This window comes from Rhipicephalus microplus, chromosome X, assembly GCF_043290135.1.
Source record: "Rhipicephalus microplus isolate Deutch F79 chromosome X, USDA_Rmic, whole genome shotgun sequence".
In the NCBI taxonomy this organism is placed as follows: domain Eukaryota; kingdom Metazoa; phylum Arthropoda; class Arachnida; order Ixodida; family Ixodidae; genus Rhipicephalus; species Rhipicephalus microplus.
The window spans coordinates 47,845,906-47,871,095 of NC_134710.1; the positions used below are offsets into that span (position 1 = coordinate 47,845,906).

The 25,190-nt window shown below is 40.0% G+C and overlaps 1 protein-coding gene across 3 annotated transcripts in view; it reads right to left on the reverse strand.

Moving 5' to 3' along the window:
* The window catches only part of trio (trio Rho guanine nucleotide exchange factor), a 458,133-nt gene that overhangs the window by 430,251 nt on the left and 2,692 nt on the right, over positions 1-25,190 (reverse strand). For all 3 annotated transcript variants that reach the window (XM_075876473.1, XM_075876472.1, XM_037427115.2), the window contains exons 3-10: positions 20,583-20,697; positions 20,405-20,495; positions 19,082-19,183; positions 18,745-18,858; positions 13,510-13,709; positions 7,181-7,379; positions 1,606-1,728; positions 1,334-1,525 (exon numbers count right to left, since the gene is read on the reverse strand). In XM_075876473.1, coding sequence (XP_075732588.1) covers positions 1,334-1,525; positions 1,606-1,728; positions 7,181-7,379; positions 13,510-13,709; positions 18,745-18,858; positions 19,082-19,183; positions 20,405-20,495; positions 20,583-20,697 — 1,136 coding nt within the window. The remainder of the gene's footprint in view (positions 1-1,333; positions 1,526-1,605; positions 1,729-7,180; positions 7,380-13,509; positions 13,710-18,744; positions 18,859-19,081; positions 19,184-20,404; positions 20,496-20,582; positions 20,698-25,190) is intronic.

The window sequence follows — 25,190 nt, forward strand, 5'->3', positions numbered from 1 at the left end:
TGCGCCTTGATTGTAGCCACCAATCAGCTAGCTTCCTCCTGGTTATTTCTACCCGTATAAAGTCTATTTTGCCTTCACTGTTTCTAAACCCCAATGCTTTGAAAAATTCAGTGCCATTATCTTCGACTATAGGGTGGAGCCCTTTACAGAAAATTATCAAATGTTCAGCCGTTTCCTCCTCCTCTCCATACGCACTAACTATCGTGTCTGTGCCTTCGTATTTGGCTTGGTATGTCTAGGTCTGCAATACTCCCGTTCTGGCCTCGAACAGCAGAGAACTACCCCGATAATTATTGTAGATATTTTTTTTCAATTTTCTGCTAGAAAGCTCGGTAGGTCTCCAGTTATGATTTCGTAAGCATTCTAATCATACTCCCTCTCTGTTTACTTCGCCTCCTTCTTAACCAATGTTTCCTTTGGCTTGGTATTCTGCTGTTGTCTAAATACTTGCTTGACAATTTTCGAGTTCGCTTCCTCGATTTAGTATCAACATTTTTCATGTACAAGTAGCTGAAAACTTTCTTAGCCCAATGCTCCTCTTCCATTTTTCTCAATCGCTTCTCAAATTCTATCTTGCTGCTAGCTTCCCTGTACTCAAACGATGCCCATCTTATGTCACATTGTACCCCCTGATTTGGGGTATTCCCATGTGATCTCAAAGCAAATGTACCTATGCCACGTTACTTAATTTCCAATCTTGCTTGAACCTTTGATTTCATGCACAAGTGCATGTGCAGTGCCACCTGAAGGTAGCCACCAACATCCAAGCAGCAAGAAAGCATTCCACAGTTTCTTGATACTTTCTACATTCCCATTCATAAGTATAAATAAGAATGACATAACACAGATTCAGCTCACAAAGGCACCATCTCAATAAAAGAACATCTGCACCGACTCTATGAATAGCCGCAAAAATAAAACAGAAGAGAAAAGGGGAATAAGGAACTTGTTCACACGTTTCAAAGCAAAGGGAGTCCCAATGAAAGGCAAATTTGCCTCACCATAGTGTTTATTACACTCACACCTCAATATAACAAACATGAATATAACGAAATATCAGTTATAATGAAGTAAATAATAGTCTTGCAACAGATACAATGTTAATATTAACTTTTAAAGAAATTTTCGGATACATATAACAAACTTATTTTCTTGTAAGATGCAACTTTGTTATAATGAGGTTTCAGTGTATCATCATCATTCTGGTGTCAAATGAAAGGTATTAGCAACTTCTGCACACAATGGTTGACAGCCAATATTAATCAACTTGACAAATTATTGATTTATTCTAATAAAGGCAGGTGAAGGCAGAGTTTTCCAATCTCTTACTAACCTGTTGTGCTTTTTGGTGGAAAAGTACAGAGAGGGACAATACTGTGGTTCTTTCATCAAGGCCTGCTGCAAATTCTTTCCAAGCATGGTCGAGCGCAGCCACAATCTGCTGTACAGATCCAGCAGCATAGTGGCCACCATCAATAAGCCTTGATCCTGTTACCAAGATCCTGTTAATGTTCACATAGACATTCTGCAAATAACAAATACAAATCAGTATTCAACAAAGAATGGAAACAAAAGCATGTATTAGACTGTCTGTAATGTGCTCACCATTGAAGCCATTGTGAAATGATCATGTTCTTCTTGCAGAACTTTTGCATCTTGAATGGAATGTCCAATTTCCACATAATTCATTAAAAAACGCTCCTTATTATGATAAATCCATTCTAGCATCTGTAAAGAGTCCACAATTAATGATAGCACTTTGGCAACTTTTTTCACAAAGTTGTTGCACGAAGGCACTACTAAAGACACAAATGAACCAATAAAACATATCCGCCTCAACATAGCCCAAACGTACTAGAAAGTTAAAAAAAAAATAATGCTGGCTGATTCAACAGAATAATGTTTACAAGCCGATACTTTACTGTATCTGTTCAGCCCTAAGGTTGTGCGGCCCAAACAAATGCTACATGACATTTTAACATTGCCAATCAAGAGCGCCTGGAGTGAACATTCAATAAAGCCAGAAAGCTGCTGAACGCATTGTGCATATTCCTGCCTGTTTTCATGCACACTATTACTTAGAAATGCCATTTCCTTTCTTTAGGTATGGATGACTAAATAGCAGAAACATAGTTAGAATTTGCAGAACTTTCTACTGTCAACAGGATGACTACCAATGCTTGAAATCAGCTAACCAAAGATGACTCGCATTTAAGCAGTGGGGAAAAAAAAGCCAGAACTAACGCTTATAGAGTAAAATTCTGTTCTTACAATAACCCTAGGTTAAAACAACAGCAAAACTGCATCACTTCAAGTAATGAAGTTGCCTTATGTTGATGAAAAATAAACATTATTATTATTATTATTATTATTATTATTATTATTATTATTATTCGAATTATCATTATGCTCAAAGTTTCTTACAGTATGTGTGATCCTTTTCCTTTTTTTAAAGGAGAAGCACTGTCACAAAATTTCTAAGGCGAGATAATGAGCTAGATAGATTTATGTAGAGACATATGACATCTACAAGATATTAAAAGCAAATATGGCCTAGAACATATTTAAAGGGAAACTGAACAAAAATGAGAGGTACTGACGAGACTTCAAAATTCTACTCGGGAGATGCTACTGTTTCTATAAAGAGAGTCAATCTCCCATATTTTTGAAAAGTTGGCTGTATTTTGGATGGATTGTCAGCACCCAGCGGCATGTGAGCGCAGACCGAGACGTCACAATCTCCGAGAAAAATCATGTCCCCATCCCCCCTCCCTTTCTTCAACTCCCCTTTCATCCCATTCTCCCCCTTCCACAAAAGCACTGATGCATTACCCCCAGCCGAGAGTATTGTTTGCTACCAGAACTGATGGGGGAGCTGAGCGGGTCGAGAGACGCGGGCGATGGCTACTTTTGTAGGCTTGCCAGGTTTTGGGCGCTCGTGACGTTGCCCCCTCTGGTTCAAGGAGCGGCCGCTAGACGCGGCAGTTTATGAAAAACCCATTAAATTCATTATTTCTTTTGTAGTTTCTGCCTGGTATGATGGTTGTCTCTAATGATTTCATGGCCCAATTTTTCAAATTGGATGAAAACCTTGGCGGCAAAACTTTTTTCAGTATCCCTTTAAACTCAAATTTGAAGTGCACGCCGCACGACTGAACGACATACGGAGCCCCTCGGGACGCTGACATCAACGCAGAGGCAATGTAAAGAAACCTATGTCACGAGTTTTGCGTTGGCTGGTTGCTGGCACACGCCTTGCAGTTGCACCACCTGTGATTTCCGCCTCCATGCCAACAGATTCGAGTGTGGTGTCACTGCAGCAACCTCATGCGCGCGGCGCCCACGTCACAGTTTTGCATGGTGACGTGGCCAGTTGCGCCCTCGGAACTGCTCCTGCCTAACTCGGTGCTCTTTGAAATGGAAACTGAGACTGGGCACTCTGAAAACATCTCTAAATAAATAACCATTGCACACTCGTGCAAACGAGGTTTCCAGCTATGTTAAGTGGGTCATAAGCTATTTATTGCAATAACAACAACAAAACAAGCTGCATATTTTTTGTGCGGTAGCACAAGATAAGGCAAAATTTGGAAATTAAAAAATAATAATTTTTTTCTTTGTAGTTCAGGACCGGTGGCTCTTTGTGCATATTTTTCACATTCGTGCTTTTCTTAAAAAGTATTTTTGTGGCTCCAAACCAGTTTTTCCCAAAGCAAGTAACGAGTGAACACACACCCTAGGACAAGCCCTTCATATGCACTGAGTGCTTATGATTCATTTTTCATTTTTCATTTAAAAAAAGAAACGTGCACAAAAGCCAAAATGGTTGTTCAGAGTCGGCTGTGTATAGGAAATGCTCGGGTAACCTTAAAGTAGCTCGAAGATGCTGTGCACCTTTTTATTCACACTTGTTCTTCAAAACGCGTCTGTTCGAACACTTTCAGCTCCTAGATTTATTACACCTTGTGTCTGTCATGCCTGTTGATAAGTTGAGACACTGAGGGTAAAGGTCTTCAGCAAGTGTAAAAAGCAAATACAGTTTTCTTGTAAATGAGAAAAAATATGACGGAAACCTACTGACACGCTGAATGCTTAACCAGCAAGCTCTTCATCATTGAACCTCCCAGCCTTTCTGGCATCCATCGAGGTGAATCCCGTGTAGGGTGAAAACGGGTATGCTCTAATAAACATGACTAATATGAGCGATGCAATTAGACCAAATTGTACATGCAAACTTTACAGTGCAAGTGTTGAACTAATTGGAATCATGTCACAGAATCTTTGCTGTCCTTGTTTAGGCTTCAGTCTCAATAATCGTGGCATTGGACGCAGTTCTGTCATTTAGTGATAGCAGCATCATACGAGCCGAAATTCTGAAAAAATTAGGATTGAAACCTGGCCAAAATTCAGACAATTTGCTAGAAAATTTATATCACAATTAAAATTGCCAATAGGGGTGCACGACAGCTCACAAAAGAAGCAAGGCAAGCAGGACAAGGGGCTCCAAGGTGAAAAATTGACCTTGACACTGATTACCAAGCTTGTAGCTACTAAATAAAATAGTTGAACAGTGTTTACGGCAAAGTACATTTGCTTTTCAACTGTTTTCCATTTTTAAGCTGGATTATTTCAAAACCATGTCTTTTATTATCTAAGTACTACTAATTCCTATGTATTCCAAGATAACCAGCTGATTCTTTTTTTTTTTGTATTCTGCATAAATGCACATAACTACTGCCCCCTCATTGAAACAACCCACTTTACAGTTTTTGTGTCACTAATTTTCAAAGATGCAAAGTAACTCATAATTTAGGTACTAGTGATAAAAAAATTACCAAGATTCTAATATTTATCAGATTTAGATAAATCTGTTTCAGCTATAGGAGCACAAAATTTGAAAGAAAATAAAATATGCATCATGTGGATATTCCTTTTAGTCGCTTAGAAAACGGTACCTCAAAATGGTCAAAATTGAAATGAACTTATAGGACTTACCCTGTGCCCATTAGTCACAAAAGCGAAAAAATTCGCATTTTTATTAAAAGGGCACCACTGACCAACCTAAGATCATCAAACTTTCCTTTTTTTGCAATAAGGAACAGCAGCAGTTCCTCCTGCTATCATGTTATATCACAGTGCAATTCAGTCATGAATGTCTTCACAATGTAGATTAGGAAAGACAAGCATAAAAAATAAGAGTTAACAGAATGAGAAGTTTGAGATGAATAGAGATAGATATACCACAAGAACATACGGAACAGAAGAACAAAGGCAGGAACAAGGTGGCTGTGCTACTTGAGGGAGGCAACACAGTAATCGCCTGTATGTATATACACAAGAAAAAACCTGTGCCTGTGTTATCTATGCAACAAAATGGCAAAAAAACAAAGAATTATGCAGTGCATCGGAACACCTAGCAGAAACAGCACAGGTGCCAGGCTGTCACACTTATCTTCTTGTTGTTACTAAAGTCTTTTGACATGTCACCCAAAAAACAATACTCAGAACACCTTCATTATTTATCAACAACAATCACAACATAAAGGCAGTGCAATGTTAATTTTGTATGAGCTATTGCTTGGTGTTTCATACTTGGCTACAAACGAGATCTCTACGAAGTTTCTGAATTTCACTATGTAATGTTACATACTTCATTATGTACACTTTTTGGCTCAAAATTTCTGCTTATTTGCAACATACAGGTGCAACAGCACATAACAAGCACACAGGCTTAGTTCAAACTACTGTCTCAACAAGACTTGCAAGGGTCATGTCCTTCCAATTAGAAATCATCATATTCATTTACTCAAGCTTTGACTTAGTGGAGGTCAGCTCACCAAAGTCAAAGCATGAGTTAAGCAAGAATGCAACAGACATGTAACTAATGAAGTGATACCGAAACAAAGCGCTCTGGGCGTACAGGAAATGTGCCATCTGAGTTACGTCAGAACGGAAAGCTCAGGTGACAAACTTTCAAAAAAAGGTGCATCGCAGGAGAATCTGGTCAGAAAAAACACAAGTTGTCCTAATACCCCACTAGACAGCTTTTGCATTTAGTGTGCAACACTTATACATTTTTTGTTTTTATTATTATTAAACTGTAATGAAATGAAAAAAACTCTTTTGCTTATCTGCGAGTAGCAGTGGCTGCTGCATAGTTTTATGCTGTAAGTGAAATAAAATATGAGAATCGCCTGGAAATTTGCTTGGGTGCAGTGAAAAAAAAACACAAAAAAGAACAGACATGCATTAGACATTAAAAGAAGAGAATGAGAAACACCTGTAGGGTATTTGAAATGACTTGCAGCTTTTCCTGAGCAAATTCTGCTGTGACGAGCCTTTTTTTCGAAGGTTGTCATGTGAGCTTTTCGGTCTGACATAACCCGTGTAAAGCATTTTGCTGTGCACTCGGAGCACTCAGTTTCCATATCAAATACACTGGGGTCCTCAGTTTCGTTTATTGATATCTCAAAACTGCATGTGTTTTTTTAGTTTTTTTTTAATGAGTATTAAAAATGCATATGCCATAATTTGTCCCGTCCTAACACTTTTCTATATATACAACAACCCTCAAGTTAATGATTAAGAAGTTAATGAACTTTTGTTACATGTTCCTTTCAGAGAAACTTAACGTGTGCCAAACTTTTTACATTTTGGCACAGTGTTTATTTGCATACACAACAGAGGTGTGACAGTCATGGCATTTTTATAAAAAATTTGTATGGTCTACAAAAGCAGCCCATACAGGCATTTCTTCACAATATGCAAGCTCATGTACTGAGTTTGTACCACACTATATAGCAGAAGCAGTCATCATAATGCACGAAGCTTTGCGTAACGTACTAACACATAATCGGAAAGTTGTGGATTAGAATCCCAACAATGCAAAGGTGATTTTCCTTCCACTTCAATTTTTTTCAATTTAGGTCAAAACCATTATATTAGAGTTGGAATAAATAAAAAACAAATAATGTCCCTGATGATTTCCTTAGCTAATTAAATCAGCAAACAATCTGTTGATCTCATTAGTTGTGCCTAACAAAGAAACAAGCCCTTAAAACAATTCCCTTCTTTCAAGGCACAGAGATATGCACATACAAATCAAGTAGCACTGTCAATCACAGTCACATGCAGAGCCTAAGTGCTAATGTCCCTCTAGAACGCCAGCAGTGGCACTTGCCTTGTGGGCATCTTGCTGGTATAAGCTCAGCTGCAGGGCTTGGTCTAGTTGTACCTTACGCACATGCCAAAGCTGGAGAACATGCTGCCGCGCTAGCCGCAGGCTCTCCAGAAGCCGGCCAACTTGAGGTCCAGCTGGGTCACCTCCACTTGAGTAGCCAGAATCACTGCTCCCACTGCCCCCACTGCTTACACCCAACCTGTCGACCACAAATCACACGCCTGTTTTAAAGCAGCCCCAAGTTTTTATGGACAGCACAACCAAAGCAAAATGCGCATAGAAGAGGACAGATAATTGAACTCCCAACAACTTCTTTTCCTGTTAGCAAATACATGCCACACAGAAGCACAAAACAGATGAGTGGCAAACAATTGAATAAAATCATAACACTTCAATTATTCAATGTGAGCTGCTTTGATGGTGTAACGAGTTAATGACAAAGTTGAAGGTATAATGAGTTACTGACGGAGTTCAAGGTATACACTCCGTGCACAGCAACTGGTGTGCCATGCCTGTCAGAGCAGACAGCCACTGAGAGCCCGAGCAGAACCAAATGCTTTCCCAGTGCTCGCTAGCATGTAGTTTATCGGAATCATGAACTGTTGCGTAGTCGATTGCACCAAAAGGTACACGTTGTGTCCTGCAGGAACTACATTTTACAGTTTTTCGACTCGTCCCTGCTTTATTGGGCAGCAAAATTAGTTAAAAACAGTTGTGAGACATAAAAAGTGTTTGGTTCCCGCACCCTCTGTCGTCTCTCGTTCTGCTGCTGCATGCTTGAATTGGTCTCAGACACCACCTCTGCAGGTGCAATACCTCTGTCGTCTCTCGTTCTGCTGCTGCATGCTTGAATTGGTCTCAGACCCCACCTCTGCAGGTGCAATAATATTTCGTGACGTTCCTGCTGCCATAATGCTAGTGAGAAAAGAAAGTTATGCAAGATATTTTAATTCAGCTTATGGCTGGTGGAATGCTTCAAAGAACCTTGATAATTATTAACTCGCCGTCAACCCTTACAGCTTTGGGGATTGCAATGAGAGGTCAATTAGTGCTTTGCTGGGTTGATAGAACCATCAGTTAAGGGGCGAACTGAGTTACGTAGCATATTACCGTAAACACAACTAGCTTCCCCGAAGTACTATGTGAATGCGGAAGCATCAGGCTAGGCCTTTGACGGGTTGGTTGACCTTTATTAAACTGGTGCAACCCACCACGGGGATTCGTCATGAAATTAGCGGTGCCTTGTTATATAAAAAAATTTTTTTGATAATATAGAAATGCTTAACAGTAGGTTGCTTTCAAAACAAGCAATTAGTTTAATGAATAAAAAAGATAGTATTGAAGAATAAGCCTGATTAGATAACCTTAGCATTCATTCCATTTCGTCTTGCGTAGTAAATAGCATTCGTCATCGCAAACGCTCCATTGGCTAAAACATTGCGCTATAGCCTCAAAAGAACAAAAACCCGAAGTCTTTTTCTTTGATTGATAAACAATCTGCATGTTAGGAAGAAATGATGCAGGGCACAGAGCAGCAGAACTACAGAGTCAAAAACGAAGCTTCACCAGTTCTGCAGTGACAGATGCATGTTTTGGAAACTAACATAAACAATGCAAGATCTTGTAGTGTATGAGAGAGACATCACCGTGGCCGAAGTGATCGCCATTTTACAAGATGAAGTGAAAGACAAAACAGGGCTACGGCGACCTCTCTGGCTGAAATCGTAGCGTCTTCTCTTTCTCGCCCACACCTCAAGCTCTTAGCATAGCTGCACGAGCAGTGAGGTACAACCACGATCATGATGAGCGAGGATGATGCCGCGACAATTTCAAGCAAAACAATTGGTGAGACTTAGTGGTTGAAAATCACCATGGTACGAAGCCACAACAAATGAGCACACCACTGGCCACTCACCTTGATTCATTCCACGGGGAATGGCCGTGGAGCCATCAGTATTTCTAAATTCTCCGAGTATTCTGCAAGAGCGCTAGTAGTGCGCACACACTAGTAATATTGCCCCGGTGCGGTAGTCTTGTGGCAAAGGTACTACTAAGCTGCTGACCCACAGGTCGTCGAATCGAATTTGGGTTGCGCTGGCTGCATTTTCAATGGAAGCGAAAATGCTGTAGGTTCGTGTGCTTAGATTTGGGTGCACGCTAAAGAACCCCAGGAGGTCGAAATTTCCAGAGCCCTCCCCTACGGCGTCTCATAATCATATGGTGGTTTGGGGACGTTAAACCCCACATGTCAATCAATCAATCACGAATATTATTGTAAGTGTGAAAAAATGACAGCTTACAGCAACAGTTACGAAGCAAGCCTCTTGCATTGCACACACCTGACGCACGCATTTGCCATCAGTACTGATGACGGGCAGCAAGGCGCTCACTAACGTTGAAAACGTTGCCACTTTCGTGCAGGCTTTCTTATTCACAGTGATATTGCAGAAGAATGTCTCCCTACAATATCTTAAAATCCTGCTCAAAGAACCAACGCACCGGCCACGGGCACTTTTGCCACCATAGATGTCAAAGCAATGAGGAGCTGCTGTCGGCTATACGATTCTCAACGTTGCACACCCGTCCCACCACAAGTGGTCCGCGCTGCGCCCGGCTTTCTATGTGCCCCCTATAGTTCCCAATAGGAGTGGATAAGCTCCTTCCCTCTGAGAGCAATAGATGGTGTACTAATGCGAGTCTCGTTTAAGGGGAGATGCAGGTCGAAGAAAAGTTTTTCCCTAAATTACAAGTTTTTCATTTTAATTTGCATGTTTGGTTTCTATAATTTCACAACAAAAAAAACTGAAGATTTTAATTAAGCTCGAAGTAGGTCAAAATTGCTTTTAAAGAGTACAAGTTGGCTACCAAAAAAAATTGAAAAGAGCTCATTGTCTAAAGTATCCTGGAAATTGTCACCAGGCTGCTTGCTATTGCATTTCGCATGAAAAGTTCACTAAAGCAACATGCTCAAGATTGCAATAATTACCAAGCTCTCATAATAAAAAAAAATCATTTAAAAACATATTTGTGCTGTATAGATAAGCCTTGACTTATACCTTTGAAATGTGTTTTTCTCGAGATCCATTTTTGGGCATTTTTGGGCAACTTCTTGATATTATAAATCTTGTTTTTGTTGCTTCTGATAGCCAAATCAGGATAAAATTTTGCCCAGATATTCCTTAATATGTGAAGGGTGGAAGTACTTTTTTTAAAATTTGATATTGTCTGTATAATTATTGCGAAGCTAAAGCAAGCAATTAGTATGAACTGAGACTTCCAAGACTTTCTCACATTACAATCTTTCGTGTCCACTAAAATGTCTTATATGCGCTTTTTTGATAGTTATTTGCATTCTACAGTTAATGAGAAGCAACACGAGTCATTGATGAATCGGAAACATAAAAGTTCAAAGACATAAAAAGTTTATCCAAAACAAACTATATATTATACATCGTCATGGCACAAAACTAACACTGTGCAACTTACTACAAAACTAATTACATATCTTAAATCAGCATAAAAGCCTATCTATACAGTAAAAAAATTTCATTGTCCTAACAATTGACGAAACTTCTTTTTCGAATTGCATCTCCTCTTAAAGGGGCCCTGAAACACTTTTTCAAGCAACCATGGAATGAATTCAATGGAAAAGCTTATTGCCTCAGGAATTCAACGCCGCAAAAAAGCTTAAGAAATTCGTCCAGTGCGAGTGAAGTTACAAAGGTTTGTCGCATGCTACCATTGCATTCTCTGTTCTCTCGTCCTGATGGAAGCACTGGAAGCTAAGCAGGGAGGAATGGGAGGGGCAAACGAAAAACATCCCGCGCGTCTCGTGACCTTGAGCACTTTTCTTTCTTTCAAAGACGGTAGTCTTTCTTGGGGACCTTCGACGCAATAACTTTGATCTGTCTGTCTGTCTGTCTATCTGTCTGTATATTTGTCTGTTTGTCCACTGTTACCGCGAACCGGGTATTTTAAACAGCACCAGCCGATACCCCGAACGGCCTACCCCATCCGCAGCGCCCCCCAATGTTGCTCAAGGATCAGCGTTCATATGTGTGCGATTGTCTATTAAAAAAGCAATTATTGCACATATCTGAGGCACCATAACAACACTTATATATTCTGCATGTTCGTCTTTTACTAGAAAAGGCATACATAAGTAATTCTAAGGACCTTAGCGCTTATCACCCTGCCCTGACCATGCAACGCTTGCACGGAAAGGCGTGTGTTTCCAACGCTTTGCTAAGAAGACACGGTGGTGGCCCCTACCCGTCACCTTGCGTTCTACACCTTATCACCTCTGAGACGGGCGCGCACGCCCGTCTCAGGGCCAACGCTTTGTTTTCCAAAAAAAACTGCCAGATGGCGCTCATGTCTCACGTGTGACGTGACTTGATGCACTCGTTTGCCTCCGCTGCATGCTCGAGGCACGCTAACGCAGCTCCTCCGGAATACCATTCGCCGATTTTTTTTGCGCAGAACATCAAATAAATGTTTTATTCACTATCTCCACATGCAAGACTATCGTCTCTCGACGACATTTGCAGATTACATGCAGATACGAGGCCAATTTTTTTTTATTATTTCTTCGAATGCGTGGCTTTTTCAGTGTGATCGCGCGCGCACGCGTGGACAAGTAGCGACCTCTCACGGAGATCTCTGTAACGAGCGAGCGCGCCATGTTAAAATCAGTCAATGGCTGATAGATGGGCTTGCTACGTGTGATTTTTGGGCATATTCCGTGATTTGTCGTGAGAAGAGAAAGCAATTTTCAGCTGACTTCGATAATTTATTTTAAATTGCAGGCCGTGGGCTGCGCTATAATATTTGGCTTGCATGTTGTCGGGAGCCTCTACTACCGATCGGCAGCGTTTTTTGACCACACTCAAGAAGTGTTGCAGGGCCCTTCTAAAGAAAAAATCTTTTCCACTCTAATTACCTCACATGTGATGTAATCTGTATACTATGAGCTTCAGAGTACAACCACATGAGCTACACTTAGCAGAAAGCCCCAATCATTTCAAGTAAATCCCATTTTACTTAGGTATTTTTCATCCTTTCACTTTCCACCAGTCCTATGTAGCGTTCTTTACAGGAAAAGAACATTTTATAGATTATATTATTTGCATACACTTTAAAATTATTCTGGTATTTGATATAACTATTGCTGAGGATAAATCATTGGCAAAGTCACTCATACAAACTGCCATGTTTACATGGGGCTTAAAACAACCTTGATGTTGACAAAGCATCAAATAACTGTACAGGAATGATATGGCTATAGTTCTTGTGGTTCATTCAAACTTACATTCATAACAGGCAAAAAAATTTGCAGTAGATCTGAGTGAGAGAAACCACTACAAGTACTGGGTAGCCTGCAGTAGTAAACACTGCTTTTGTAAGTAGAGTAATGTTGCGCTTGGACAATTCACTCAGGCCATGAGCAAAAAAAAAGTGATGTTTTAAGAATTTAGGGTGCACAGAGTTAAATGTAAGAAGCGTCTTCTTGCCACATAAGCGACACAACAGTCTACACATCTTCGCATTTGACATGCCTTCAGGCTCCGACTCTAACACAGTGCACAGTGTCTCAGCCTTGTTTTAAATACATAATACAATACACATACCATACCCATTCCTACTAAACTTGTTGGAGAGAATCTATTGATTGATTGATATGTGGGATTTAATGTCCCGAAACCACCATATGATTATGAGAGACGCCGTAGTGGAGGGCTCCGGAAATTTCAACCACCTAGGGTTCTTTAACGTGCACCCAAATCTGAGCACACGGGCCTACAGCATTTTTGAGAGAACCTAGGTGCTGCAATCGTGTAGCTACTACGGGAATTAAATTAGTATTACATACATATATTAAATTCACACATTCTTGTGGTTTTATTGACAACACATCACCTGCCTTCTTTGGCCTAAACATTGAACTAATCTTTCATTCTAAGTGAAAAAGACAGTAAGACTTAGCGCACATGCCCAATTATTGTGAACTGTTGAATTTGAACAGCACCTTGCATTTAAAATGATCAATTCTCCCAGTCACAAAGCCATCTGAAACTATAAGTACAAAATTTTGGCAAGTCCACGTGCTAGCCATTGTTCCAGTGCATATTGAACCACCATGCTTGCAGCTCTCTGAACATTAACAACACAAGTTCACTCAGTAGTATTCTTTGCATGAAACTATAGTGGTATCACAAGATACAATCATTACTGCACAAATGACTGCACCTTCACAAATATCGACAAGTACCATAGATACATGTGCAACCAACGAAGCCACTGCAACACCAACTGGAACTAGAACCCACCTGTGCAGCACCTGCTGGCCTTCCAGGTCCACCTCATCCACAGGAATCTGTAGCACGCGCTTCTTGGCATTAAGGTGATCTTCAATCATGCGTTTAGCTCCTGCCACATCTTCAGCAAACTTTGTGCTCACCAGGTCTTCTTTCATCATCTCTAGTCGCTCCAGCAGCTCACTAGTTTTCCAAAGAAATTTCTCCAAGGCCTATCGTTAAAGCATAGTTCAGTTTGAGTGTTAGGGTTAATCTTAGAACATGAAATATTACATACATAGAACCTTCTTACAACTAGCGTCCTCTATAACTTGTGAAAATGAGTTTCCTCAAGCAACATATTCAATTTTTTCACCAACAAAATAATGAATTACAATTATGGTTAAATGAAAGCACACAAAGTGTTTCAGATAACTAGTAACAAATATTAAAATGACAAACATGGGCCCTATGTGTCTACAGCAGCAGACTCCTTTTGTAATTGTAAGACTGGCTTTACCGCTATGCTGCTTGCCTAGCTAAAGGCGGCCAGCCACTTACTGAAAACAGCGTGTTTAACCACAGTTTGTTTGCGCTATCATGCGAAAAATGTAGACTCAGCTCTGTTGATACAAATGTGCATAATAGACAACCTCTACCATTTGTAACTAGGACCTGGTCTCAACTAGAAGCACGATAGATGCTGTCAATAGTTAAACGAATATGCAGTGCAAGAAAGCACTTGCAGATTATGAAAAAGGTTTGTCAAAGCAGCATGCTAGGATATTTTTTACAGTCCAACAAGCTCGATGATTAACATAGATTGCTTAATCAACATTAAAAATAGTCATTCTAGCAAAAAAAAATTTCGTTACAAAGGTTGCAATGCTTGCTCAGAAACGTTAGTTTTTAAATTTATGCTAAGTCTCCTAATTTCTTGTTCTGCCTTTCTTTAAAGCAAGTGAATTCCAAAAAATAGATGTGACTGCCACGTAAGACGTAATACTTTTAGCATAGAATTTCCTAAAATTAACTAGAGGAGACTCTGGCGCTGCGATTGTTCAGCGACCATGGGAATGATGTGTAGTATATGGGTTTGTATAGTCTTCGTACTTACAGGCGGCGAATCGCACTTGTGGCTTCGTTTATTGCTGGTTTCGGTTTTCTTTTGAAGAAAAGAACAAATCATTTTGAACTTCGTGACCCGATTTGAAATGGCAAGCCTATGAAGTTAAGCTGGTGAAGCATAACTGCCGAACATTTGCAGATTGTTGTTTTGTGAGAAAACAGATTCAGGCCACACGAACACACATGGAGCCATAAGTACGAAGATAAGACAAATTCGTGTACTACGCATCATTCTCATGGTCGATGAAGTGCCATGCATTGCAGCTCCCATAGACACTAGTGCCAGAGTTCCCTCTAGTGTATTTTAAGGAAACTATGGCTTTTAGTGCTTTCTGATTAGGGTTGTATGCGGAAATGTTTACTGGGGGGGGGGGGGGGGCACCTTGTTAATTTAAAGTGGGGGCCGGACAGGCGAATGTTCACTTTACACACACACATGCATACACACTTTACAATGTGTATGCATGGCAAAAAAAAATCTGAATGAGGGGGGGGGGGGGGGGGTTGAGTGCCACTCTGGCTACGGCTCTGCTTCAAATGTAAGTTGGATGAATTATCAAAGGCTGCACTGCACACAGAAGTCGACTAAACAGGCTATCGATGACTGCGACGAATGTTCAGAAATGGTAGGGACGAAACGTCTAAAAATAAAACAACGAAAAAGTGGCCACAACGTTCGAGTGAACCTTTTTGTTTCCGTACTTCATCACACTGTCAACCTCGCCCCCTCCATCGTGCTTATTCACTGGTGAGAAAAGAAAAATAAATTGCTTACGTGCATCAAATCCTGCTAGGAGTTTCGTACAATAGTATGCCCCTTTTATCACCTACTATTCATGCAACAGTCATCCATAGCCTGTTCAATCGACCTCTCTCTGTGAAGCAGCCTTTCACAATTTTTTCAACTTACATTTGAAGACACTAAAATCGCTGTGTGCTAAACAGCTCATATGATATATTTAAACTCCATGTGCTTCAAAGAAAGGCTGACAAAAAAACTTATGGAAACTATCTTTGCAAGCATAGATTGAATATTCACATGTTTCTGAATGAGCACTACAATTCTGTATTGAAGACTTTTCTCTTCAGTTACAATGCCAAAAATTCATTAACCGATCTTTGTCAAGTGCCGCGCTTGGCAGATAGAAAAAAAATATCCTGACGAGCTCTGTATGCCCCAGAATAATACTATGCCAGTTCGAAACATTTAGCGGGATTTTAATTTCTTTAAATTTTAATACTTGGTCCTAGTTCACTGTGTCATGACGAGGACGAAAAGAGCAGACCGCAGGTCGAATAATAAACTGTTTACTTGAGCCGAACTTGTGGCCACGTAAAAGGAAGATCAGATTATAGCAAGACACTGGCACTAATAGCGGCGAGCAGAGCTTCGGCCGTCATTCAACTGAGAAGTGGCGAAGAGTGTTGGCATTTATACCCTTGCGATCGAATATTCTAGCGTTATCGCTAGCGGCGACGTAGGTTCTCGAATAATCTGCGACGTTCTTGAAGTGGGCGTAATCGTAATGAAACGATCTACTAAAGCCTCGCAGCTTATCGAACATCGTAGGTGCGGTTCGCGCTGAACGTAGTGTAACAGGGTGATAACAATACTTGAGCAAAGGAACGTGGCAACTGAAACACCCTCTATACGTAGCAAGTCAGATCAAAGAAATGACTTATGCATGGTAGGTACTATCGGTGTCAAATGAAATGCAAACAGTGGAGTGCCTGGATTAAGCATTAGCAGAGGTACATTGAGTGCAGTCCAGTCATCACCAGTGATAGGCATGCGCATCCAGTTTGGCACCACAGCCCGATCCCTCCTACAGGCCGATATTGCCCCCTCTGTTTTTGTTATGATATTCGAAACGAAGTAAAAGAGAATTGAACTAAACAAAAATAATAAAATTGAATTGACCAAATGGGCTCGGCATGCCCATGGTAGCAACCATTATCACCATATCAGGATATCAGAACAAGAATACAATAAAACAAATTGCACTGCAATGGTATCACGGAGTGCTGCCAAATCGTATAATGTGCCCATCAGTGGTGATGACTGCACATACAAGACCACTGCAATTGTTTCGTCCACACGCTCCAGTGTTCGTGTTTCATTTGACGCCGATAGTACAAATACTGCAGCGAAAAAACTGCTTGATGGATATACCATACCCATGTTATACACGAGGTTGGAAAGACTACATATTTACATAGATATAATTGACTCTATCCAAGTACATTAGCATAAGCTCAACTAATCATCAAAGTGACTAAAAAAGGGCCACTTTCTTATACTGTATTTTATTGATGCTTCACACTTTAAAAATTAAGCATGCTGGGTTTGAGGCAGGAAAATTTTTTATCTTTAACTGTCAATCACTTGTATCTCTTTTGTTTAGTGTTTGTAATATGTACTAATGAATCATTAAAAAGCAAACCAATATCACAAGACAACATACAATCGACTCTCATTAATTCAAACTTGAAGGGGCCTTTGAATTTTGTTTGAATTATGAGAAGCTTTCAGGTAGATGACACTGGGTGAGGAGATACTATACATTATGATTAAGCACTGATTTTATCACATTTAAAAATAACAAACTTTCAAGTGCTTTTAAACCCTTACTGCATGCAATAAAAGGAAAGCAGAGGTGTAAGGTGCACAAGTTTATAGGCCATTTACTACTGATTAGACCTTCTAAAGAAATCGTGAATTGCCAAATGCATCTTTCCTATAGGTATGTGCCTTCAGCACAAAGCTCTCTATACCAGTTGAGAAGCATCATGGTTTACCATGTGTGTGCTTTGTTTCAAACATTTGTTCACTAGCAAAGCCTTTTTCTTTGAAGGCCTGAGGTGCTTAATTTTCATTTTTTTTTTACTGTTAGAATTATATAAGTCACAAATTTTTAAACAGTAGTGAGAAAGCAGGAACTGCAAAAAGTATGAATTAACCGAATGATGCAGTTTGAATTAGGAGGCTTTTAAATACATTGAAAGAAAGGAGGGCCAACCGAAAAATTAAATTTTGTTTGAATTAACCAAGAGTATGAATTATAAGAGCTTGAATTATCGCAAGTCTACTGTAATTAAGGACAGGAAGACTTCAAAAGGCAAAAAAAAAAAAAAAAAACTCCTGCCATTGCCAATCTTTCTCTATTCAATGTGAACACTCGTACTATCAACGTAAAATGAAACCCAAAAAGCAGGAAGCACTTGCACTTGTGTAGTGTGCACTTTCCAGTTGTCACCATGGAAAGATGTACATATTCACAGTGTTGCCGAACCGGACATTCACCTGTCAATGGTGATGACTGAAGAGCGCACACCAAACCAATGCGAATGCTTGCCACTGTTCGGGTTTCATTTGGTGCTGGTAGTACTTCACAGGCAATACAGTGACTGCCACGCTCAACAGGGAGTGCAGCAAAACAATGTTGTTTATCTACAAGTGTAAAAAAGTATTATGGTACTGCTGTTTGTAAAACAACTGATTTTACTAATTCTACATTTGGGGCAAGGTGTAAGGCAAACTGATTCACAGTGTAGACAGCACATAAACACTAATATGTATATTTTCCTCTATGGTGCACCCCGTCTTACTGGTATCACCGAGCAAGATTTCACTTATAGGTCAATGAATAGTTGATGCATATCGTCAAATAACAGCTGAATCAGAACTCTCTTCTCACATTACACAAGGATAGAACATGCTGGATTGATAAATTGATGTCACGTAACAATGCACACCAACAGACGTGCCTGAAGAGACAAAGGGTAAATAAAGCACCAGAGTGATTTCAATCACTTGAGGTTCTCAAACGCGCATCGCGAGTTTGGCATAACAGGTTTCTTAGAAGTTATTCTTGTGCCCGTGGCATAAGAACAACAGCTAAGAAATTTCTTATGAGGTTGACTACTGATGTGTTCCCACAGAATGAATGTGACCACAATTGCTCAAGCACATAATTTACAATGGTCACATCGCCTAATTAAATAAATATGCTTTTAATATGCAATGTACTAATGCAGTAAAATCTATTAAGTTCCCAAAAACTCAAAAACATTCCAAAAGACTAGAGTGACCATTAACAGACCGAGAAGACAACATAGAACTTAGATTGCACTTCTCACCATTCGCAGTTCAAGCCACTGGCCATGGTCGTAAGGTAATGTCCCATCCAAGTCGGTTGTCAACTGTGATGGATCTATAGATTTTGAGAGTGCTTCTAAAGATATCATATTAGTCTGTAAATAAAAGATATAGTAGAAAGTTAAAAGTTAGCCCATTTCCACTAATAGAGGTTAAATTCCAGATAATACAGCAAATGAAAGCAACACCTGAAATTTGTACTAAAAGAAGCACTGATCAAAACAAGATCCCATGAGTTCCTCCGGATTGGAAGATAAATATTAAACACACACAGACCACAGACAAATTTTCTACCACCAACAAAGACGCAATACATACCTCAAATTTATATTTTGAACTACCCATACTTGTCCTCTGCTTTTGCCAGAAGTTTTCAGGTTTGACTATATACACAGCATGAATCTTTGCAGGAAAGTATTCCTGAAATACAAGAGAACAAGGAAATGTATTACACCTCAGCTATCTATGTGCAGAAAAAAAAAACAAGCAACAGAACTTCGAAATCTGATCCACAAGCATGCAGCTGAAACATGTTTACATACAGAGCAGTCACAATCAATCATACCACACAAGCAAGAAAATCTACCGCTCATGTTCCTAGTTAATAGGCACGAAGTCCTAAAGAGAAGATTTTCTCTGCAGGTCAATGCAGCTTCATAATTTAAGCAACCACCTGAAGCTCCCAGTAATTTCTATGTTGTAATGAATTGACTAGTTGGTGTAATCATTTACTAAAATAACAACTATAAAATTTATGGATATGTCAATAGAGGTGGATTTTAGAGATCACTCAAAAACATGATTTAGTTTGTGGTGCACCATCTATAGCATAGCTCTTTAGCCTGGTTTCGAAATACTGCCTGCAAAACTTGAAAAAAATTTACACTGCGGCCCACTTGCACATTGCTGCAGTGCCACGTCAAAACAGTAAACACAAAAAGGACTAAGTGTGTTTAATAACAAAATAAATGCTAAATCGATTTGACATGACATTAGTATAAACATAACCAATATATTCCTCTTGCCTGAAAGCTTTGCATTTATCCTGAAAGCCCAGTTTGTGAGAGCAATAAACTATTCATTAAAACCAAGTCTAAAGAAGTACGTAGCAGAGGCCATTATCTTAAGTTAAACTAATCCTGACAGTGACATGAATGCAGAGGCCACCTCAAAAAGAGGAGATGTTTCATATTCATAAACAGTCAATGGTGACAAGCTAAATTCATTCTCAGTGCATCTGAGAAAATCCCTGCTGTGACATGTATCCGAGTATTAGGCTACATCAGCTCTCCTTGTAATTGACAACTTAAATAGAATTTTTTTTTTCTTTTTTGCCAAGCTTAAAGGAACGGCTATGGTAAAGACAGGGTACTACAACAAGCCAAGAGGAAAGTTACAATTGTTCTAAACACCATGTATTGTCATACTGACTGTAAATTTCTCTCTTAATCATTATTGGTGCTAAACGTCTTAAACGTACATTTTTTATTGAAGAATCAATTAATCATCATCCTACCACGAGTGTTAGGGAGAACGCAAAATAATATAGGTTTGGTGGCTGCTAATAACATGAAAGGTGTTTTGTTTTTGCAACTACATAGAAATTAGGTAAAACAGTGCACATGTAATGCTGCTACATGCCTGGAGAACTTTAAGGATTGGTTTCACCGTAGCCCAGGTGGCTCCTCGCATGTCAATCACTACAGAGAAGCCAAGTTCTCTAGCTTCCTCACTGAAAAAGCATAGATGTGATGTTAGAAAGAAGCAATCCCTTTACAAGTAGATATTTATGGTAAGCAATTCATCATCTCAGCCTTACCAAGGAATGCTAGACAGGTAGGTTAAAACCTTGCGCATTTCTTCCGGTTTTAGCCGATCCGGTCTAGACCTAGCTGGGAAGGTGAGGACTGGGCCACCTCGAAGGTCACGGCCACCTAAGAAACGCGAAGGCAAAAAAAAGAGCAATTCAACATGGCACTTATTGGTCTTATGTTATTCACCCCACACACAGCACAAGTTCATCAGTGAGTGTCACAAACGACTGTAATTTTCGATCGCCCGTGCACCCCATTGTTCAAAGAAGGGCGCTTTTGTGTTGGGAAGACGACACCCGGCGACTAACGACGCAGCAGCGGTGCCGCCGCGCCTTTCCTACACCTGTACCGAAAGGACGGACATGTGTTCGAGCAAAAATAAACAACTTCGAGAGGGGACGTCTCGAAAGAGTTCTGACTGCTTTGAAATAGGATTCGGCAGTTGACGCGCAGCCAGCAAGAAGTGAGGTCGTCGGTGTCGCGAGTCACGCGTAGGCGGCGAGCATGGAGTGATCCGCGCAACGTATTGAGACGGCTGCAATACCGGGCACCCTCGTCATTTACTAAGTGGCAAGATCTTCAGCGACACCCCGTCAACTCCCCTACGTGTACCAAGAGCTGCCCTGGTCTGTACGGAACTTTTTATTGTGACTTTTTTAAACTGTTATTTTATTATAACCAGCTTTTAATTAATTGTAGTTGTGTGCACTGTCTCGCACGTGGAAGCTCAGAAGCACGAGCCAGAGCTTTTTCTCGTAAATTTTTTTTGTCTCTCCTGTAGTTTCAGCATGTTGTTATTTTATTAACATTCGGCATATTTGTCTTTTGTCTGTACCTGTTGTAGTGTTCTTTCAGAACATAGTATGTTATATAGCTGTTCTTTTCATCGTGTGTTAGTGTTTTTCCTGTGTTATTTTTGTAATCTCCTGCCTATTGCCCTTGTTTTAATTAAATGCTTGTTCATTTTGTATGAAATCTCTGTGTCTGGTCTACGAGTGCATCGGTCAGGCTCATACATCATCACACGTGCCACCCTGCACGGGTCGACCGACCTGCTAATTAATAAATTCGAGATGTGCCACTTCGAGGCCTTTCAGGCGCCGCAGGCCGGAGCGTAAAGTGGAAGCCTGCGAGTCTGCCGCACGACGATGTTAGATCAGCGGGGCCTCACCCGAAGTGTGTGACAGTGAGATACAACTTCTTAACAAGAAAATATAACAAACAAGAAAAAAAAACAAGAAGTAGCAGAAACAATACGCAAGCGAAATCACAAGTTCATAATTTTATGAGCTGGACACACAAAATGAGCACAGGATGTAAACCAACCTGCCACCATATGGCAAATATAATGCATGCAACATACGTTGTGTTCTTTTGTAGGCATGAACACAAAGGCATAAGGAAAAAAACAGCACTGTGTACTCGTCAGTGATAGAGCAAATATTTAAATGTTATTATAATATGTTCCTACCAGTCACAATGGGAGTATTTAGAGAAGTGCTATTTCATAAAGATACTCAAAATAGGACTCTAACCTTTACTCTTTCAGATGACACATAAGGATACTGAAAATAGGATTCGCACCTTTACTCTTTCAGGACTCTAACCATTACTATTTCAGTCTGATATACAAGTCATGGCTAAATTTACTGGATCACAATGGTTTTTGTTTTAAAAGGGCCCTGCAACACTTTCGGAGTATGGTCAAAAAACGCTGCTGATCGGCAGTCGAGGCTCCCGAAAACACACGAGCCAAATATTATAGCGCAGCGCATGGCCTAGGATTCACAATAGATTTTAAAAGCTAGCTGAAAATTGCTTTTGCTTTTCTTGGCAAATGACAGAACAAGCTCCAAAATCACCAGTCACAGCCATTGTATCAGTCACTGGCTGATTTGAGCATGGCACACTCGGCCGTTACTCAGGCCACACCAGAAGGACGGGAATTGTCTACACGAATGCATGCAATCACACTGAAAAGCCACGTACTTAAAGAAAAAAAAAAGAGAAAAAGTGTTCAAGGTCACGAGGCGCACGTGACACATTTTTTTCCCCTATGCCATCTCTTCCTAGTTAGCTTCCAGTGCTTTCGTCGCGACGAGAGAAGAGAGTGCAATCGCAGCGTGTGACATATCTTTTGGCGACATTGACGTTACGTGTTGCACCCGCAGAGGACAATGAACTTCATTTTTATAGATTAAAAACTAGGAAGGACCTAACAATGTTTGGTGCGGAAATTCCAAGGTGCTGTGGCCATCTGCATTTCTTTTTTGCATATTTTCTTGCTTTTCAAGAGTTTTGTTATGGCAAACACAGTGAGTTTCAAATTGTGAAAGAGTAACTTACTCATAGAAGAAAAACTGTTTTGCTCTTCAGCATCCCTTTAAAATATGCACTACAACTCTCCTGCAATAGCATCCTTTATAACAGTACTCATTTGCACCAATCTTGGCTCCTTAAGGGAAAGACACATGTGGAGTTGAGGGTCTGGAGGTATAGTGGACACTAAGAAATACAGAGGACCAGGCAGAAAGTGAAAACAAGACTCTGGACGAAGACACGCAGGATTGAAAAAAAAATCCGTTTTTTTTTTTCTTTTTGCACAATTTGAAATCTGCAGCTTTTTTTGAACCAGAATCAGTCATTTGTTTGTTCTAGCGTGACATACATCTCACATAATTTGTGACCCATGAGGTGGCCTGCTTTATCCCCTTCACCTGAGTGCACACCTGGGCAGCTAAAAATGCACCAAAATGAAGAGCACTAATTTTTTGACATGTTTAGTGGGAATGACATTTGGTCTGGCAACAAGTGCTTCATCTGCCGAGTCAATGTGCCAATGTTTAGCCGCAGGTAGAAGTACTTTGCAGGTTTTTTTTTTTTTTTTGCACGTGTTGTTTGCATGCGTTGTTTGCAGAGTTCCAAAAGTATTATGGTTTCACCATTAGAAGAAATATAGGCTGCTCAGAGGACATGCTAAAGGGTGTCTGGGCCACATATTTCCACATGGGATCAACAGATACCAATCCATCCTACAGCCTTTGCCTAAAGGACGGTGATACCTGGTGCAAATTCAACAAAGCCCAGTTGAGTGGTGAACCATTCGTTCACAAAGAACACTTTCCGACATCTGTTCTTGAGGCTGTTAAGTCATTTTATGAGCAACTTGCTAATTCTGAATGACTACAGAAATGCCTCCATGGGAAAACTCAAAACCCCAACGAGTCGTTCAACAATATCGTGTGGGAGCGCACTCTAAAAAACGTGTTTTTCGGACACCTAACGCTAAACATATGCAGTCTTGACGCTGTAATCACCTTTAATAATGGCAATAAAGCTTGTATGAATGTGCTGAACTCGTTTTGAATTTGCACTTGCACTTGACCTGCGTCAACAGTACTTCTATGACAGGGCTGCGAAGCAGGCGACAAAGGAGGCCCGCCAGGCCAGATGCCTCAACTCAAAAAGAAAAAGTTACATTCGTGAAAAGTATATGGCTGATGCTTATTAAAAAGGTCTTTCAGTTGGCACTTATTTAGTGTTATTTTTGAAATAAAGCATATTTTCCATGCGATTATCTCATAACATGCTTTTTTTATACTTTTGTACCTTTTTTTTCAGCAGCCACTGTATCTAGAAACATAGATTTTAGGCAGTATTTAGAAAACGTGCTATAGAATATACTGAAGCAGAATTATTCCTGTGTGAGAAAGTAATTTTTTTTCAGCACGACATCTAATACCAATGAACGGGTGATAATTAAGTATCTCAAGTAAAACAATTACAAAAAGATTAGCATCACAAGTTTCAGGAATAATTCTGCTTCAGTATGAAGAGGAATGGCTTATGATCACAATGATAGTAAAATAATTACTTTAACTTTTATGGTTATGGAGAAAAGGTACATAAAGTTGGCCTAAAATACATGGCCGATATAGGGCTTACCCTGTTCTCTTAAAGGTAACCTAATTTCCTCCAAGTTAAAAAAAAATGAGAAAGAAGTTTCTCATTTTCACAGCCCTTCCTACAGGCTTTATCTCTTCTTGCCGCTCATTTTTTTCAAGAGATGTGGGCAATGTAAGTACCAAGTATTCAGTCCATCAGTATTTCCCACTTTTTGATTATGCCCTGTTCTCTATTTTTGTGCAGTGTAAAGCACACTGAACAAAGTGAAATCACTTTATTGCCCAAAATAGTCAAGTGCAAGTAAGGCAAAATGGGCATGTGACTGCATGGCAAAGCATGGCAAAATACAATTCCCAATTGATATCCCTCATGTACGAGTCAATCAAGAGCTTGTACCCTAATGACGTCCAGTGAGTCAACCTGCTGGCATCACAAAGCGTGCAAAAAAAAGGGGGAAATGCCAGGAGATAACAATGTGCTCATTATTTGTATTTTTAGAGGTTGTTTATGGGCAATTTAGGACTTGTAGAAGTGTTAACCTTTTCTATAAGTCTAAGAAAAATGTCGATGTACAGTGATGAATAATTTACGTAACAAACTCTCAAACTAAATATGATAGGAACAGTGGAGATTATCTGATGAGTATTTGAAATTCCCAACACTTGTAGATGTAGCATTCTCTAGGAATGCTACATGTAGATGTAGCA